The 17,082-nt window shown below is 36.5% G+C and overlaps 1 protein-coding gene across 1 annotated transcript in view; it reads right to left on the reverse strand.

The window, feature by feature from the left end:
• Positions 1-17,082, reverse strand: part of ksr2 (kinase suppressor of ras 2) — a gene marked incomplete at both ends in the record, with an annotated part of 103,390 nt that overhangs the window by 20,835 nt on the left and 65,473 nt on the right. The window contains 7 exons of the mRNA XM_081365076.1: positions 635-676; positions 1,786-1,954; positions 3,764-3,873; positions 4,761-4,778; positions 5,293-5,378; positions 6,770-6,853; positions 9,048-9,117. Of these exons, the coding sequence (XP_081221202.1) occupies positions 635-676; positions 1,786-1,954; positions 3,764-3,873; positions 4,761-4,778; positions 5,293-5,378; positions 6,770-6,853; positions 9,048-9,117 (579 nt within the window). The remainder of the gene's footprint in view (positions 1-634; positions 677-1,785; positions 1,955-3,763; positions 3,874-4,760; positions 4,779-5,292; positions 5,379-6,769; positions 6,854-9,047; positions 9,118-17,082) is intronic.

The following is a 17,082-nucleotide window of genomic DNA, read 5'->3' on the forward strand; positions in this document are numbered from 1 at the left end:
CCATCAATTAGGGTTAGAAGAACTGTTGCCAATAAAATCTCAACTCAAGCCAACATGAATGTCAATTGATTTATTTATTTGGCAAGTAAGCAACATATTATACTGTCAGACAAATATATTATGCTTTATTGTCAGGAAAGGTGAATCCCTAGTTGATTCTCACTTAACAAACACTTTCCTTTAAAAAAAATCCTTTTTGTCTAATGGATAAAACTGGCCGTATGTTTCCTTCTTAAAGGTACAATGTGATCTCAGCACCTCACACTGGTGTCCTCCTCATTGGATTAAACCAGTTAAATTGCCATCAGTAGCCACTATCTAAACTATCAGGCTATCTACAACACCATGGCTTTCCTCCCTCCACACGCTCATCAAAAACATGCAGCGAGCTGAGTGCCTCCCACAGAATACAGGCACTTATCAGCCGTCCTCGCCTTTAACAGAACCATCATTATAGAATACAGCATTGCTGGTTAAGATACGACAAGAAGAGGAAAGAGGAAAGAGAGACATGAGGGAGAGGGGTTGTTGCGTCTCAAAGAAAAGATGGTATAAAAATGACATCAAAAAAGTTTGCCTCGGTGTGTCGCGCTGCATTATGGGTAGGGGTAATGAGCAATTATGACACACTTACCAGGGAAGATGAACTGCTGCTTGTATTTGTAGAAATGAGATGCTGAGAGGAGCACAGGAGAGAAGCAGACAGAATTCAATAAAATTCAACAAACCCCCAGGTGATTATTGGCGTGTGTTATTGCTCTGCAAAATTCACCACAGTTTATCACAAAGAGAATATAGAAATACCGACTTTTAGGATACAGAAATTGAGACCACATTAAAAATCTGGGATTCAATCAGCACCTTTACATGCACATTCTTAACCCGTTTATGCTTAAAAAGCCATCAATGCACATGGTCATGTAAATGCGTTAACCCGTTTTCTTTTATCGGAATAAGGTAAAAAGTGTATCCTCCACAAATGACTCCAAACTGGCATTCAGATCTGCTTCCATGTAGATAGCAACACCCAACTTCCTACGATCCAATCAATTCCCGAAAGACGAAATCAAGTTCCGCCCTACTTTTTTCTGTGGATTTAAGAGCACCCAGACAGAGTGAGCGTTTCACGATAGGAGAGGAGGAAATATATCAAAAGCTCAGACTCTTTCTTGACCCAAGAAATTATAAAAATGTGTTGTCATCTCATGAAGAGTGGTACAGTCAAAACGCTGCATCCGTAACTGCATGAGAGGAGAATATGAGTCTGTAAGTTTCCCACTGACATTTTGGAACACTCTTGGGTTTTCAATGCATTATTTAACATCACAACTGACATAACATATGAAATACTCAGAGTCGTGAGAGTGGTTAGGTGTGGTTTGACATCACTACCAGGGAATAACCTGATTTAATAAAAAAGTCTTGTAAACGCAGTTTACTTGCATTGCCGGGTTACTGGTTTGCATATAAACCGGGACAACGGGTTATTTCAATAAGCTGATTTTTGGAAGTTATTAGCATACTGGTGTGCATGTAAACATGCTGTCTAATTTAAATCAGGAAAAAAATTTTGGTTTTATGATTTTTGAAAAATGTATAACTAAGAAATGTCAACAATTAATAAACATTTATATTTCTGCACAATTTTTATATCACTAATCAAATGAGCAATTTATGATGTCAAGTGAACTACAATTTTCAGATTTTCTATTCTTTGGCTCATTATCAAATCATGCGCACAGGGCTCCAGACCACAATTAAAATAAAACTGTTCTGGGTTGGTACCTGTAAGGTTGGACTGTTTCTGCTGTCTGGCGCTCTGCGGGGACGGGTGCAGAGGAGACGGCGGTGTCGCGCTGGGCGGCAGAGGGGGAGCAGGAGATGAAGGGGTGGAGGAGGTGGTGGAGGAGGGGTTGCTGCTGGAGTCGGGCTGATATGGCACAGGGATGTGGTCCTGAAACAGAGAGAGACAGACCTTTCGTAACACAAAAAAACACTCCCTACTCTGCTCATTACTGGCACGGTCAGACATCAGTAAACCTGGCTTCATTCTCACGGTCGGTAAAATATTCATCAAAAACCAGTGGTGTGGCGGCTGTAGACCTGATCTCCTGTGGGCTGACAACTGGAGAGTCGTGCTACATTAGAAAAACTGTCCAACATTGTGTTGGAAAAAGGAACACACCAATAGCCAGCAAGACTGAGTGGTATGTACTGTATTTGATAAGACAACAAAAAAGCCAATTCTATGCTATGCCAGTCATTATGCCAGGCTTTTTGGATACTATTTCTGGTGATTAAGGGCCAGATTTACTAAACAGGGCAAATTAGCATGATACCACAATCCCATAAAAGTGCTGATGGGAGTGGAAAGTTCTTCAGGTGCACAGACGCAGCAGCTCAATTCCTTCATGACTAAGGGGCCGTTTACACAACACCATTTTCAACTAAAAACATTTTATGCGTTTTGAATATAACATTTGCAATTTTTATGCATTTTTATAACTTTTGAAAAAGAGTTTCAAAGTGCAAGTTTTTGAAAACGATACCGTTATGCAATATTTCCAATTTATTAGGCGCTACAGGTAAATAACTAGAAGAATAACAAAGTACAGTAAACGGTAAAACTATTTGGCAACAAACCAGTTTGTTTATGATGTTTTTGTACAGGTAAAATAACTGGAAACGAATGACACCAGAATTCTCAAACATTCAAGTTACAAATAGCAACGCTGGTTCTTACCTTAAAAATAAGGTGGATACAAAAAATAATTCTTAAAGTCGCCATGAATTGTCAAAATTGACCATTCTTAATTTTCGGAATATTGCTGTTTTTATTATAAATGATTAACCCATGCACAACATTATTTTTTTTTTAAAATTAATTTTCCCCTTATAATCTTTAATCAAAATAACGTCCCCTCCTTCTTGCAGCAAAATCTCTTTTAATCTCTGATGACGTGTTTTTTTAACTGGTGTGAGGGCGGGACAACCTGTCACTCACACGAGATCGACCAATGGCAAACCACAACCATCCAACCATCCAATCAATTCCTGATGGAAAAAATCAAGTCCCGCCCTACATTTTTTCTTGTTCGAGAAGCTGTTACAGTTGGATAAACTCCTGCAACTTCCGTTTCATGCTGACTTTAAGACTTTCATACAGTACATAACAGAAAGTTACACGTTTCATATTATTAAACATTTTTTAAATTTGCAGTGAACTATACTTTGTCACAGTTATTCCTTTGACATATATATTAGGTACACATCCTGTAGCAGCATATTCTTTTGCAGTTATTTTTCCCCAGCATTTCTTGAAGTGATTTTTATTGGATATGAAGTCAGTTCCCTTCACACAGGAGAGCACAGACAGAGGACGTGTTCTTGCATTTAAAAGCAGCTACAGTAAATAAAGCGCAATAAAATGGAATTGAACGCGCGGTTCTCAAGACACGTTTTTAAACATAGACTTGTCTTAAAAATGTCACGCTCATCTAGTCGTGCTTTGCTTTCCAATACACATACAGTATAAGAAAACCAGTTGTGTGGAAAACTACAGGAAGGTTGTTTGGTTTTGGTCTGCAAAAATTGCTTTTGATGCAACTTATTTCAATAAAAAGCAAAAGCAAACGTGTTGAAAATTACAGGAAGGACATGTAGTGCCAATCTGCCCGAGATAGTTTTGTAAAGATGTTGACAGTGGAGGGATGTAGGGTTGAGATGTGTTTGCTTAGATGTAATGCTACGTAACTATTCTTACCTTGTTGATTTTGTTGGTCTTGGGGAGAGTCTGGCTAATGTGGAGGTCTGAGTACCTGAGGGGGTTGTTTATGTCACATGGTACCGACTCGGTCCTGACGAGCTGACGAGCTAAAAGAGAGAGAGAGAGAGCGAGAGAAACAGCATAGTATCCACGGTAACAAGAGGCAGTTGTCACGGTAACAGAAAAACTCTGAAAAGTCTTGTCACATTTTAATGGAAGAGCCACTAAACCATGTATTATGTACAGTATATATCAGAAATATCACAGCAACGACCAGGGAATATAGCAGAGAAAAGATCGAAAGTATAGTAGAAAGTATATTAAAATTGGGTAAACATATTTGCTATGCTATATATATTCATTTTTTCATATACTGTAATATATTGATATACAATACCTCTCGAAAGAATGGGGTCAGTAGGATTTTTTTCTTTAAAGAAATAAGTACTTTTCTTTAGCGAGAACACATCAAATTGATCAAAAATGACAGTAAAGGCATTTATAATGTTGCAAAAGATTTCTATATCAAATAAATTCTGTTCTTTTGATCGAGAAGAATCCTGAAAAAATGTATCAGGGTTTCCACAAAAATATTAAGCAACGCAACTGTTTTTAACATTGATAACAGTAAAAAAAAATCTTGAGCATCAAATCAGCATATTAGAATGATTTCTGAAGGATCATGTGACACTGAAGAGTAATCATGCTGAAAATTCAGCTTTGACATCACAGGAATAAATTCTATTTTATAAACATGTTATGATAGAAAATTGTAATAATCTTTTACATTATTACTGTATTTTTGATCAGATAAATGCAGCCTTGATGAGCAGAAGAGACTTCTTTCAAAAACATAAAAAAATCTTACAAACAACAAACTTTTGATTTGTAGTATATATATATATTCATATGACGCTTGAAACATTGCCAAAACAAACCTGAAGGTATGAAAAATGAAATAAAGTGCTTAAGGGGCACAAACCTGCTCCCTCACCTTGAGATGTTCCTTGATCTGCAACATCACAAATGAGGGAAAGATGAGGTGGTGAAAACAGCACACAGTTGGAGAGAAAAAAAAAGAGAGAAAAGAGAAAAATGGTAAGAAGGTTGCAGACTGAAGGTTAAACATAATGCTTCACAGAGAACAAGACAAATTAGTACATTAATGCAAAGCAGATGTGAAGCCACTAACTATGACAGTCTTTTAAAAAAACATTCTTCATTGTTCCCAGAATTATTCCCTTTAAATACATTCTCTTGTTTGGGAACCAATTTTCAAAATGCAATGTTTTTCTTTATATATAGATAAAGCCTGTAATTAAATATGTTCAATTGAATATAAAGGAATTATGAGGCTGAAAACATGCTGTGTATAGGAACATTGCAGTTTCTGAAATCATACAGTATTTGAACCATAATTAATGGCCTGCCTTGTGTAGTACAATGGATTTTAGCATTCATTCATGGAGTTAACAAAGAAGAAAAAGAAGAAGAAGAAGAAGAAGAAAACATAAAAGTTTAAATACCTCTGAATGATTCCCTACCTCCTCTGTGGTATATGAGTAAATGACAGGGCGGTGCTTCTTTGGTGCATTTGTTGTGGCACTTCAATCTGACAAAAGAAAGCATGACAGAAATGTTTATTAGTTTGCTCTTGTACAAGCAAATCAATGAATATTCAAAACAAACACTTAATATGCAGCCATCATTTGGAGGGTGTCAAAAGCCAGCAAGAATCTTAGTAACAAGATGCCATAGTCAAGGGTGGTAGAGTGGAAACTATTAGGAAAGTAATTTATTCAAATAATCTTTTAATGATAATGATAATTATGCTCAATTTGAATGTTATACTGACACTACTGCAGGCACAAAGTGTCTCGCCCTGAATTCTAAAGAGGCTTTGATGAAAACCAAAACATCAAATCACATCTTTACAAAGCTGAAATGGTAGGAATTTTCCTTTTCAGAGATTTGTGTAATCATAAGAGATGGTTTAAGAGATGGTAATAAACAGTGGAGTATATATTGAACACTTGACATTTATGGCCTACACATGATGTGCAGAGATTCAGAAGACAGAATTACAAAATTGACTTGATTTTTTATTATCTTTTGATCTTCAAGAAAACGGAAGTGGTGTTTGCCCATGCAAAACACATCACAACCATTGCTTGAATTTTAGCATTTTGCTAATGTTTTTTTTTTTTTTTTTTTTTTTTTGTATCTGGGTGGTTGCTTACTGGTCCGAGTTCTGATCTACAGATATGGTTTCAATATCAGTCTATGGGATTTTTATTTGCCCATTTTATCATTCAGAGGATTTCCACTTTGTGAAATTTCAGCTGATAATAAAACAGGTGAAAAATTTCACATACTTACATTGAAGGGGAGGCCCAAGCCATATCTAATACTAATTAGCTAATGATCGTTTCCTAACAGGTTTCTCAAACACAGGTTTATAATAGGCTGAGCCATTTATGCTATAAGCTGTTTGGTGCCACTAAGGGGTTGGGAAACATGAAATGGTTGTTAAATTATATATTATCTAGCATTTTAAGGTTCAGAACAGGCTAATAAATGTCTAGAATTATTTTCAGATAATATAATATACATAATATACATAAACATATGAAAACCCATTTCTACCACATAAGAAAAAAATAACATGAAAAGTCATTAAATGTTAAAATTATGACAAAAAATTGGAATTATGAGATAAAAAGTAAATTACAAAAAATCATTTACATCAACGTCATAAATCAATTATGAAATAAAAATAACTTTTTGTTCATAATAACTTATCTCATCATTTAAATTTCTTTAAATTTAAATGTTATCTCAATTTTGACCTTTTATGTCATACTTTCTACTTTTTATCACATAATTATGACTTAGTATCTTATAATTTTCTTCTTATAATTTTGTTAAATGTCTACTTTTTATCACATAATTATGACTTAGTATCTCATAATTTCAAATTTTTTGTGGCATTTAAGCACTTACTTGCAGTTTTTGCATTTCAAGCCGAATAGCATTCCTTTCCCGCACACGATACACGTCTGCGACATCCAATACTTCGTGGAAAACCTGCAGAAGCACAAACGAGTGATGCAATTCATTAATGACCCTTTTTTAGAATCTAATTTCATCCATTTTTAAAATGCATGAGACCATATGGGTTTGTTTTGCTTCGCTGTCAAACTATTGACAGATGGTTCTGACCTTTTGACAACCACTCCTAAACTCTTCAGATGAAAGAGCGAATGTGTCACTGCAGTGATCACGTTTGCCAAGTAACCTTTTCATCGAGAGACAGATATGTGCAGCATATGCACAAAGATAGACACTTTGGCAGTAATTCTCAGTTCAGGGTAATTTAATAGTAACCGAGTATCTCTCAATATCTCATTTGCGCTCAACTAAGCATCCGCCCTTGACAAATATACATGAGGACAAAGGCCATATGGATGCATTGGTGATTGTTCAGCAGAATTGTATAGCAAACGCTCTATTTTTTCTTCATTTTTTCTATCTCGGTCTCTTTTTGTTTACATGTAGTCACATTTGCTGTTCTCCACAATGAAAGGGCCATTCAAATCTCCTGCAATGGAGTTCCTCTGAAGGGTCACTGTGCATTTGCCAATCTATTTCTCTGATATGAACAGAAGCTGACAGTTAATAGAATATGACTAATGGGTTCTGACAGTGTCAAAGTGTCTTCATTAGATTGAAGCCGTGCTGTCTCATAAAAGAGGAGGCTGGCTTTAGTACGCAGCTCACATCACCGTAGCCATCTCAGTTTAAAGTTGACATGAGCGTTTCAATTTTTTGGATCTGTTTATCTTGCTTGCGTTTTGAAACTGGCAGTTGTCCATCTATGTTGACATTCATTTCCACACCTGCATTCCATTCTGAAGGGCTCATCCCTATAACCTAATCCCTTCGAAGCGTTTACCCCAGAGTGAGGCCTTCGAAGGGGTGAAGGGTGTAGTGGACCAAAAAACGTATCTTGCCAAGCCAACTAAGGAGGCACCGTCGCACAAATATGTATACTGCTTGCTTGGGCAAAGAATCATGGGAGTGGAGAGTCCATCAGTTATACCCTTTGATTTTGGCCCTGTTCCAAATGGCATACCCAACACTTGCGGTCTTTCTACGGGTTCGCACTTGCTTGACGTGACAGCGCTTTGACTGTTGGGTAGAAGTCTCCTGCGGAGCTCACTTATGTGAGGGCTCTACAAAAGTGCGCATCAAAGGCGCATATCGGCTGCAAAGGGGACACTTGTGAACACCTTCTGAATCCTAAAATGACAAATGGGACACTCTTGTGGAAGTCTTGTGGACTTGCAATGGCCGCCGTGTGATCGTAAAGTCCATGATGCCATAGGGTGTCACATTTGTCAGGGCATATGAAGTGTGCCATTTGGAACAGGGCCTCTGAAGGGACCAGTTTTGAGCACACATGACTTCAATATGGCGGCCATGATTGTTCTCACTCCGAAGTGCCCTTAGATGGCGGATTTGTCCCATTTGGAATGCAGCCTAAATCTAAAGTATGAGGAAAAGGAGACGTGAAAAACAAGGCATTTTTTAGCCTTGGTGAACGTTGCATGTCTTTTGATGGCTAAGCCATGGCAAGATCTCATTATAAACTTTATGGGCCCTATCATACAAGTGGTGCAATGCGGCGCTAGGCGCGACGCAAGTGTATTTTGCTAGTTACAGCCCGACGCAGTTACCATTTTCACGTCCTGCGCCACATTGTTTAAATAGCAAATGCATCTGCTATTCGCCCATGGGCTGCTGGTCTGAAAACGAGGTGTGCAAATTCTGCCATGTAAATAGCAAATCAACCATGGCGCGAGCGCAACTGGCTTTTAAAGGGAATGGGAGATGAGACTCTGATTGGTTTATTGCACGTTACGGTCAAAACACACCCATTACTCATTAAGAGAACAGGGACAACCCTTTTAGACCATTTCTCCCGTCATTAAACTAGCAAAAGTAGATTCGCACATGCCCTAAGTGCACTTGTGCCATGCGATTTAGACCGTACGCTTAGATCGTTAAAATAGGGCCCTATAACTTGCATCACAAAATCTTCAGTGTTTTGTTGTATAAGCACAAACGCAGGCTCTTTGTTTGACTTGGGATCAGTGGTACTTGGGGAAATCGAGTCGTCAGATGTGAGCAGGCATGACTGGAGCTGCACAACCACATGAGTTAATTGGCTTGACATATTGTAACTACTACCACACACTCATGCATGCACAAAACTCACCTGTGTTTTATAGAGTTGCCAAGGTCTCTACGAGGTATCTGAGGGGACCAGCGGGGAACAGACAGAGTATCTAGATTAGATAAACACAAGAAAATAGAATTAAAACTTGTAAACACAGATTACAAGGTATTCAAAAATCAAGACAGTTAAAAACCTTAAAATCTCTTTCATAAAGCACATAAAAGAGGTTTTATAATTCCAGTTCCCATACCTGACCGAATGAGTGACAAAATTGTTGTAAAACAAAGCATTAAGTTACAAGAAGCCATACAGTGACTTTTACCATGGTTAAGAGGTTTTCAAAACTAACAAAATCGTAGCAACAACAATATGATAGTAGACACAAATGTTCAATAATGAATACATTTATAATCAATCATGAACTATTACTTGGATTAACAAAGGTCGTTTATGATTAACAAGAATTTTGACGCATTAATATGGAATTAAATTGATTTGTTGTTAGATGTTTGCACATATCAGAGATTGTACAAGTAATGTATAATATATGTGTACACACAGTACCGGTCAAAAGTTTGGAAACATTACTATTTTTAATGTTTTTGAAAGAAGTCTCTTAAGCTCATCAAGCCTGCATTTATTTGATCAAAAATACCAAAAAAAAACCTGTAATATTGTGAAATATTACGATTTAAAATAATGGATTTCTATTTGAATATATTTTAATATAATTTATTTCTGTGATGCAAAGCTGAATTTTCATCATTGCTCCAGTCTTCAGTGTCACATGATATTTCCAAGAGACTTCTTTCAAAAACATTTAAAAAATCTTACTGACCTAAACTTTTGAACATTATAGTGACTTCATTATGAATTGTTAGCAAGCGCAAAGGCAAAACCAAACCAAATTTTTCACAGAAGTTCAAAAAACCTGGGATCGTTATTTAACATATAAATCCTAAATGCTAAACCAAAAGATAAATCTGATAGAATTTGAAGATTTGAAATTTGATGTCTTCTGTCATCGCTCAAATGGAAGAGATCTGATAAAAACCTAAATGGAGACTTGTGAAACAATAATTGCATTCGCTTCCCACAGCACTGCTAGTTCAAAAGACCATTCATCAGATTGTCTACGCTCAATTATACTCCATTTGTTTATGATTAACAGGGAGATAGGAGGACAAGTACGCATACACACACACACATAAACAGGATAATCTGCTCTGCCTTATCCTAAAGTATAAAATACTGTCTGAAAAAATATGAGGAGCCTTGCGTTCATAACCAGATTTCTGCATTTGATTGCATCCACTTATATATTCACTTGAGATTCCTGATGACTGCCTCTGTCAATGTGCATTCCATGAGGCTTATATCAAATACGGATGCGAGTGTATCTCTATTGTGACCTCTGCATTCTGCTCGGCTGCGTCTTACAGGAGGATCAAGGATGTACACAGTGTTCCAAATTAGATCAGAGCTTTGATATGATCTCTGTTCTGGAGTGCTGGACCTCTATTGAAACACAAGTGATCTTGAGAGGGAAAACAGAATAACTACTGTATACGAGTGTTTCTCCAACTATAGGCACTTTAATGCCCCATTGGTTGATTTTTATCAAAACTAATTTTAACTTTTTGTTATATGAAGCTAACAATAAACTTTTTACCTTTTACTTTTGATATTTTTGCTTGTTTTACTCTTGCCCCAGTCCCAAACTTTCAATCTTTAAGTATTAAAATCCATTATTAAATATCACATTCTACAAGCTCTCATATATATATATATACATACATACAGTGTATATTAGTTATAGTTATTAGTTATTAGTTATATTAGTATAGAAGTTAGAAAATAAGCTGACACACTCTTCAAAGTGTATGGGAGAGTCTTTGCTCAAATGAGCAAAAAGAAAAAGAAAAAAGTATTTATTTTTGCTCAAATCCCATTTAAAACCTAATCTAGTATTCTAGATTACTCATTTTAGGTAATGTTCTCTGACTACTTTTTAGATTCATTTTTAACTCATTTATCACATTGATTTGAATAGGATAATCTTGTACCATATTGATATAAAAATGCAAAGACAAAGAATATATATTTCATTCTTTGTTATCAACAACATAAAAGTGCATTAAATATTACATAACCATTATGCATGGTTAAATGACTCACTGAGTGATAATCAAAATTATAATTAATGTGTTTGTCAGGAGATGATTAGATATGCAATGTTGCAATGTTAAGAAAACTTCTTAAAAGTGAGATGATTTCTGTAAATCCAGTGATCACATGCTGTGTGGCTCTCGGTTTCAGTGTCAGTCACATGACTACTGGCTGGTCTGTGTGTGCGATTCCACAAATCTGGAAGACCTTCTGAATGTATATAAGCAGTAGACTTTATAGAAAGGAACATTTAAAAAATAGCAAAGTAGTATAATCAATGATTTACGAATAATTAATAATTTACTGCCATTGTGAGAATAACATGTAATCATGTAATCAATAGAAAAGTAACTGTAATCTGATTATGAGGATTTTAAAATTTAATATAATCTAATTACAAGTACTTAATTTTTGGAATCTGATTACGTAATCCAGATTGCAAGTAATCAGTTACTACCCAGCACTGTATATATACACAGCCATGTGAAAAAGAAAAGACACCCTTTAGAATTTTCAGATCTTAACCCGCCTCAACATTCCAGTCGGGTTAAGATCTGGACTTTGACTGGGCCAGTAAAAAAAAGTCAATTGCAACACCTTGATTCTTGTCTTTTTCAGCCATACTGTTGTAGATTTGCTGGTGTGCTTGGGATCATTGTTCTGTTGCATTGCCCAATATCAGCTGTCAGACAGATGTCTTCACATTTGACTCTAGAATACTTTGGTATACAGAGGAGTTCATGGTCGACTCAAAGACTGCAAGGTGCCCAGGTCCTGTAGCTGTAAAACAAGCCAAAAATCATCAACCCTCCAACGGCGTGATGGACAGCTGATATGAGCTGATATGCTGTGTTTAGTTTTCACCTAACTTTGCACTGTGCATTACGGCCAAACATCTCAACTTTGGTCTCGTCAAAACGCTATCGATGTCAAAGGACATTGTTCCAGAAGTCTTGTGGTTTGTTCAGATGCAACAAACCATACTTGTCCCATCTTTTATGTTAACTGAGGTCTGTAGAGTCTGAGGTTTAGTTCTTGGGTGCTGTGCGATTTTTTGCATGGTCTGACCTTGGGGTGAATTTGCTTGGACTCCCACTCCTGGGAAGATTGTCAACTGTCTTGAATGTTTTCCACTTGTAAATAATCTTCCCGTAGAATAATGGACTTCAAATTGTTTGGAAATAGCCTTGTAACCCTTCCTAGATGGGCAGCAACAATTGCTTCTCTAAGATCATTGCTAATGTCTTTCCTCCTTGGCATTGTGTTAACACACACCTGAATGCTCCAGACCAGTGAACTGCAAAAACGTCTGCTTTTATAAAGGTGATTGCACTTGCTGATGATCAGGTAAGTCAAAGACATTTGATTAGCAGCATCTGATTGCTACTTACCCTCTTTATTCCTATGGAAGCATCCTGTACTTAGTTTGCCACCCATGGCTTCAGCATTTTGGCCGAGTTTTGTTCAATAAATAATGACAGAAATATGTCATGTGTGTCAATTATTTTACAGTTAGATTATTTACATGTGGAAAACATTCATCTGAGGTTATATTTACCTAATTGTAAGACCTGCCTGTAAGACTTGTAATACGTGTGTGTGTGTGTGTGTGTGTGTGTGTGTGTGTGTGTGTGTGTATATATATATATATATACATACACATACATACATACATACATATATACATGTATACATATATACATATAAATATATATATATAAATATATATATATACATACACATACATACATACATACATATATACATGTATACATATATATATATATATATATATATATATATATATATATATATATATATATATATATATATATATATATACACTCACCTAAAGGATTATTAGGAACACCTGTTCAATTTCTCATTAATGCAATTATCTAATCAACCAATCACATGGCAGTTGCTTCAATGCATTTAGGGGTGTGGTCCTGGTCAAGACAATCTCCTGAACTCCAAACTGAACGTCAGAATGGGAAAGAAAGGTGATTTAAGCAATTTTGAGCGTGGCATGGTTGTTGGTGCCAGACGGGCCGGTCTGAGTATTTCACAATCTGCTCAGTTACTGGGATTGATGTACTGATTGAGTTACTGGGAAAAATGGTGTGAAAAGGGAAAAACATCCAGTATGCGGCAGTCCTGTGGGCGAAAATGCCTTGTTGATGCAAGAGGTCAGAGGAGAATGGGCCGACTGATTCAAGCTGATAGAAGAGCAACTTTAACTGAAATAACCACTCGTTACAACCGAGGTATGCAGCAAAGCATTTGTGAAGCCACAACACGCACAACCTTGAGGCGGATGGGCTACAACAGCAGAAGACCCCACCGGGTACCACTCATCTCCACTACAAATAGGAAAAAGAGGCTACAATTTGCACGAGCTCACCAAAATTGGACAGTTGAAGACTGGAAAAATGTTACCTGGTCTAATGAGTCTCGATTTCTGTCGAGACATTCAGATGGTAGAGTCAGAATTTGGCGTAAACAGAATGAGAACATGGATCCATCATGCCTTGTTACCACTGTGCAGGCTGGTGGTGGTGGTGTAATGGTGTGGGGGATGTTTTCTTGGCACACTTTAGGCCCCTTAGTGCCAATTGGGCATCGTTGAAATGCCACGGCCTACCTGAGCATTGTTTCTGACCATGTCCATCCCTTTATGACCACCATGTACCCATCCTCTGATGGCTACTTCCAGCAGGATAATGCACCATGTCACAAAGCTCGAATCATTTCAAATTAGTTTCTTGAACATGACAATGAGTTCACTGTACTAAAATGGCCCCCACAGTCACCAGATCCCAACCCAATAGAGCATCTTTGGGATGTGGTGGACCGGGAGCTTCGTGCCCTGGATGTGCATCCCACAAATCTCCATCAACTGCAAGATGCTATCATATGGGCCAACATTTCTAAAGAATGCTTTCAGCACCTTGTTGAATCAATGCCACGTAGAATTAAGGCAGTTCTGAAGGCGAAAGGGGGTCAAACACAGTATTAGTATATGGTGTTCCTAATAATCCTTTAGGTGAGTGTATATACACATACATACATACATACATACATATATACATGTATACATGTATACATGTATATATATATATATATATATATATATATATATATATATATATATATATATATATATATATATATATATATATATATATATACAGGTGATAAATACACTATGGTTAAAAATAATACAAGTTATTTTAAAATAGTTTAAAGTGTGTAAATACTAATATGTAAAAAACAAATGACCAATAGTATAAACTCCATTATACTGCAGTGATAATGTTAGACAAAACCCTTCCTTGCCTGTTTCTACGGTAACCACTCAAAGTTTTATAGAAGATGATGCAAATTATAACAAACTCCAGAAATTTTACAAAACTAATCTTACATTTACTATAATAATAAAATACATTGGTAAAGATTAAACTGAAACAAAAGCCAATTGAAAAATGATGCAACATCTGACAACAGACTTTCAAACAGTAGTTTGAGAGCATCCATAAAAAAAAAGTACTGTTGCGGCACCAAGGCATACCTACAGATGCTATCAAATAATACCACTGTACTTTGATATGATACAGAATGATCACCATATTAATATACCATGGCATGTACATGCTACTTGAAATCCTTTCATCCTATGAAGAAGCAGAGAGAAAGAGAGCAGTCTTTCATTACAGACCAGAGTTAAAATTTTACCTAACAAACTCATTGTCTCACAGCAGGTAAATGTTTTATCTGCAGGCATAGAAACAGACCTACTAGTGAATACAAACCAGCATCACTACAGAGCAGGCGGATTTGTGTTTAATTGGTGCAAATATTGCTAAAAATAAGAAAACTACTAGAGGCAGGCATCTAATTTGCAGAAAAACATCATACTGTACGTTTTTCTCTTTTGCTTTTTGAACCAACAGCCAGTCATTAAAAACCAACATGTTGACTCAATCGCTCAATTAGCTATCAAATTTAGACATGACAACACAAGCAGGAGTTTGTTCGAGCCAGATGAAGCAACAGTTGGCCAATTTTCATGATCAGCCAATCACATGCCAATGTTAGTCATATACATATCACAGGCATCTTACAAACAGACAGACTAAACAAAATGATTTGTAAAACAATGACTAACATAGTGATCTACCACTATTCCAGAACACAATAAAGCACCATATTGGATTTAAAGTTTAAGATTTCAACTGAGGCTTTTTTCAATAGGGAAATATGAGTGAGTGACACTAAGCACATTTAACACCAGCTATTGACCTGCTCTTAAACAATTCTATGGATTTGACTGACAGCCAGATAAATGGCGTTATAAAGGTGCTGCACTGCTTCTTTGTGTCATGGGGATAGATTGTTGCAGTGAAGAAATTACAGTCAAGAGTGGGCTTTTGCATTAGTTTAAATTTTTTCTACATAGCTAGAAAATAAATTGACACACTATTCAAAATGTATGGAAGAGTACAAAAAAAAGTCCTCAAATTTTTTAGAAAGTAATAAAATTAAATGGAGAACAATGGAGACTTAGGCTTGTAAGTTGTTTTGTCACAATTCTATTCAAGTTGTTTTTGATTAAATATCAATTAAAAACTTGTATATTTTGTGAGTAATATTTTGTACTTTTAATGTGTTTTGTTTTCTTTCTTTTTTATTGCCTCTATGCATTTTTTCCATGCCTGTCAGTTCCCTTTCATAGGAACTCGAACTGCGTCGAGACGCTGTGGGAACGCTCCTGCGTGATTGCGTTGTCAAGCACGTGTATAATCAGTCCAATGGAGAGACGAGATGTCATAGGCGGGTAACGTCATCGACCAGGAAATTATAAAGCACACCTGAAAACAGAGCGCAGATATTTGCCTTCAGCAAGCGCTCTCTGTATACTGTTCCTGTCTATTTATTGTTGTCTGTCATTGCAAGCACAATATTTCACAGAAAGATATATATATATATATATATACATTGTAAAAAAGCCAACTTACTGAAAGTTCTCCAAATAAACATAAAACAGTCAAATGAACTGAGATATTTTTATTGGAAGTGTTCATGCATCATACTAAGTTGATTCAACAAATTCGTTACTTAAATGATGAAAACGTACAATGTTTTGTTGTTCAAACTAAATCGTTTTAGTTTTCATTGAAGTCCGCGTTTTTTGTTAGCGCGTGCGCAGTTTGAACCCTGAACGCATGCGCAGTGTGAAACTCGGCGGTTAGGTCTCTGTCTGCAGCTGGGGGTGAGAAGCATAGACGGTTGAGAAGTCGGTAGCGAAGTGCTGCCTTCAGTTCAGCGTTTCTGCAGAATCACTGGTATGTATTAATCATTTTTATAATCGACTGTATGTTATTTGTCATATATGATGTTTTGTGCTCTTCCCAAACTGATGGCCTGATGTAATTCACCATCACTGTTACAGGCCGCTATTACATCACTACCAACTCTGACCAACTAACGTTAATACTGGAAGAGGCCAATGCTGATGTTATCCTGCCTTTTCAATCCAGCGTTTCCAAAGAGTCACAGGTATGTATTAACGACACACTGACGGGAATATTGCTCTTTGTGTTGTTTACTGTTACCGCCGGCGCTCTCTGGAAGACTACATTACCCCTCACTGCCTAGAACTACAGCAAACTACGGCAGCTCAAATAGCTCAAAATACACAGCACGTTTAGTTTTTTTCTCTTGGTGACTCTCCCTGCATTCCAAATGGAATAATGTTATGTATTTTAAAAATAATATTTTTTTATTGTGAATAAAATTTTTATTTTAAACTAATTCATTAATGATTTAACTGAATGTTTTGTCATATCAAATGAGATGTTTGCTCATTATGTATTTACACTAGTTGAGGAGTTCAGAGGGAGAT

This window comes from Scardinius erythrophthalmus, assembly GCF_964197995.2.
Source record: "Scardinius erythrophthalmus genome assembly, chromosome: 5".
In the NCBI taxonomy this organism is placed as follows: Eukaryota; Metazoa; Chordata; class Actinopteri; order Cypriniformes; family Leuciscidae; genus Scardinius; species Scardinius erythrophthalmus.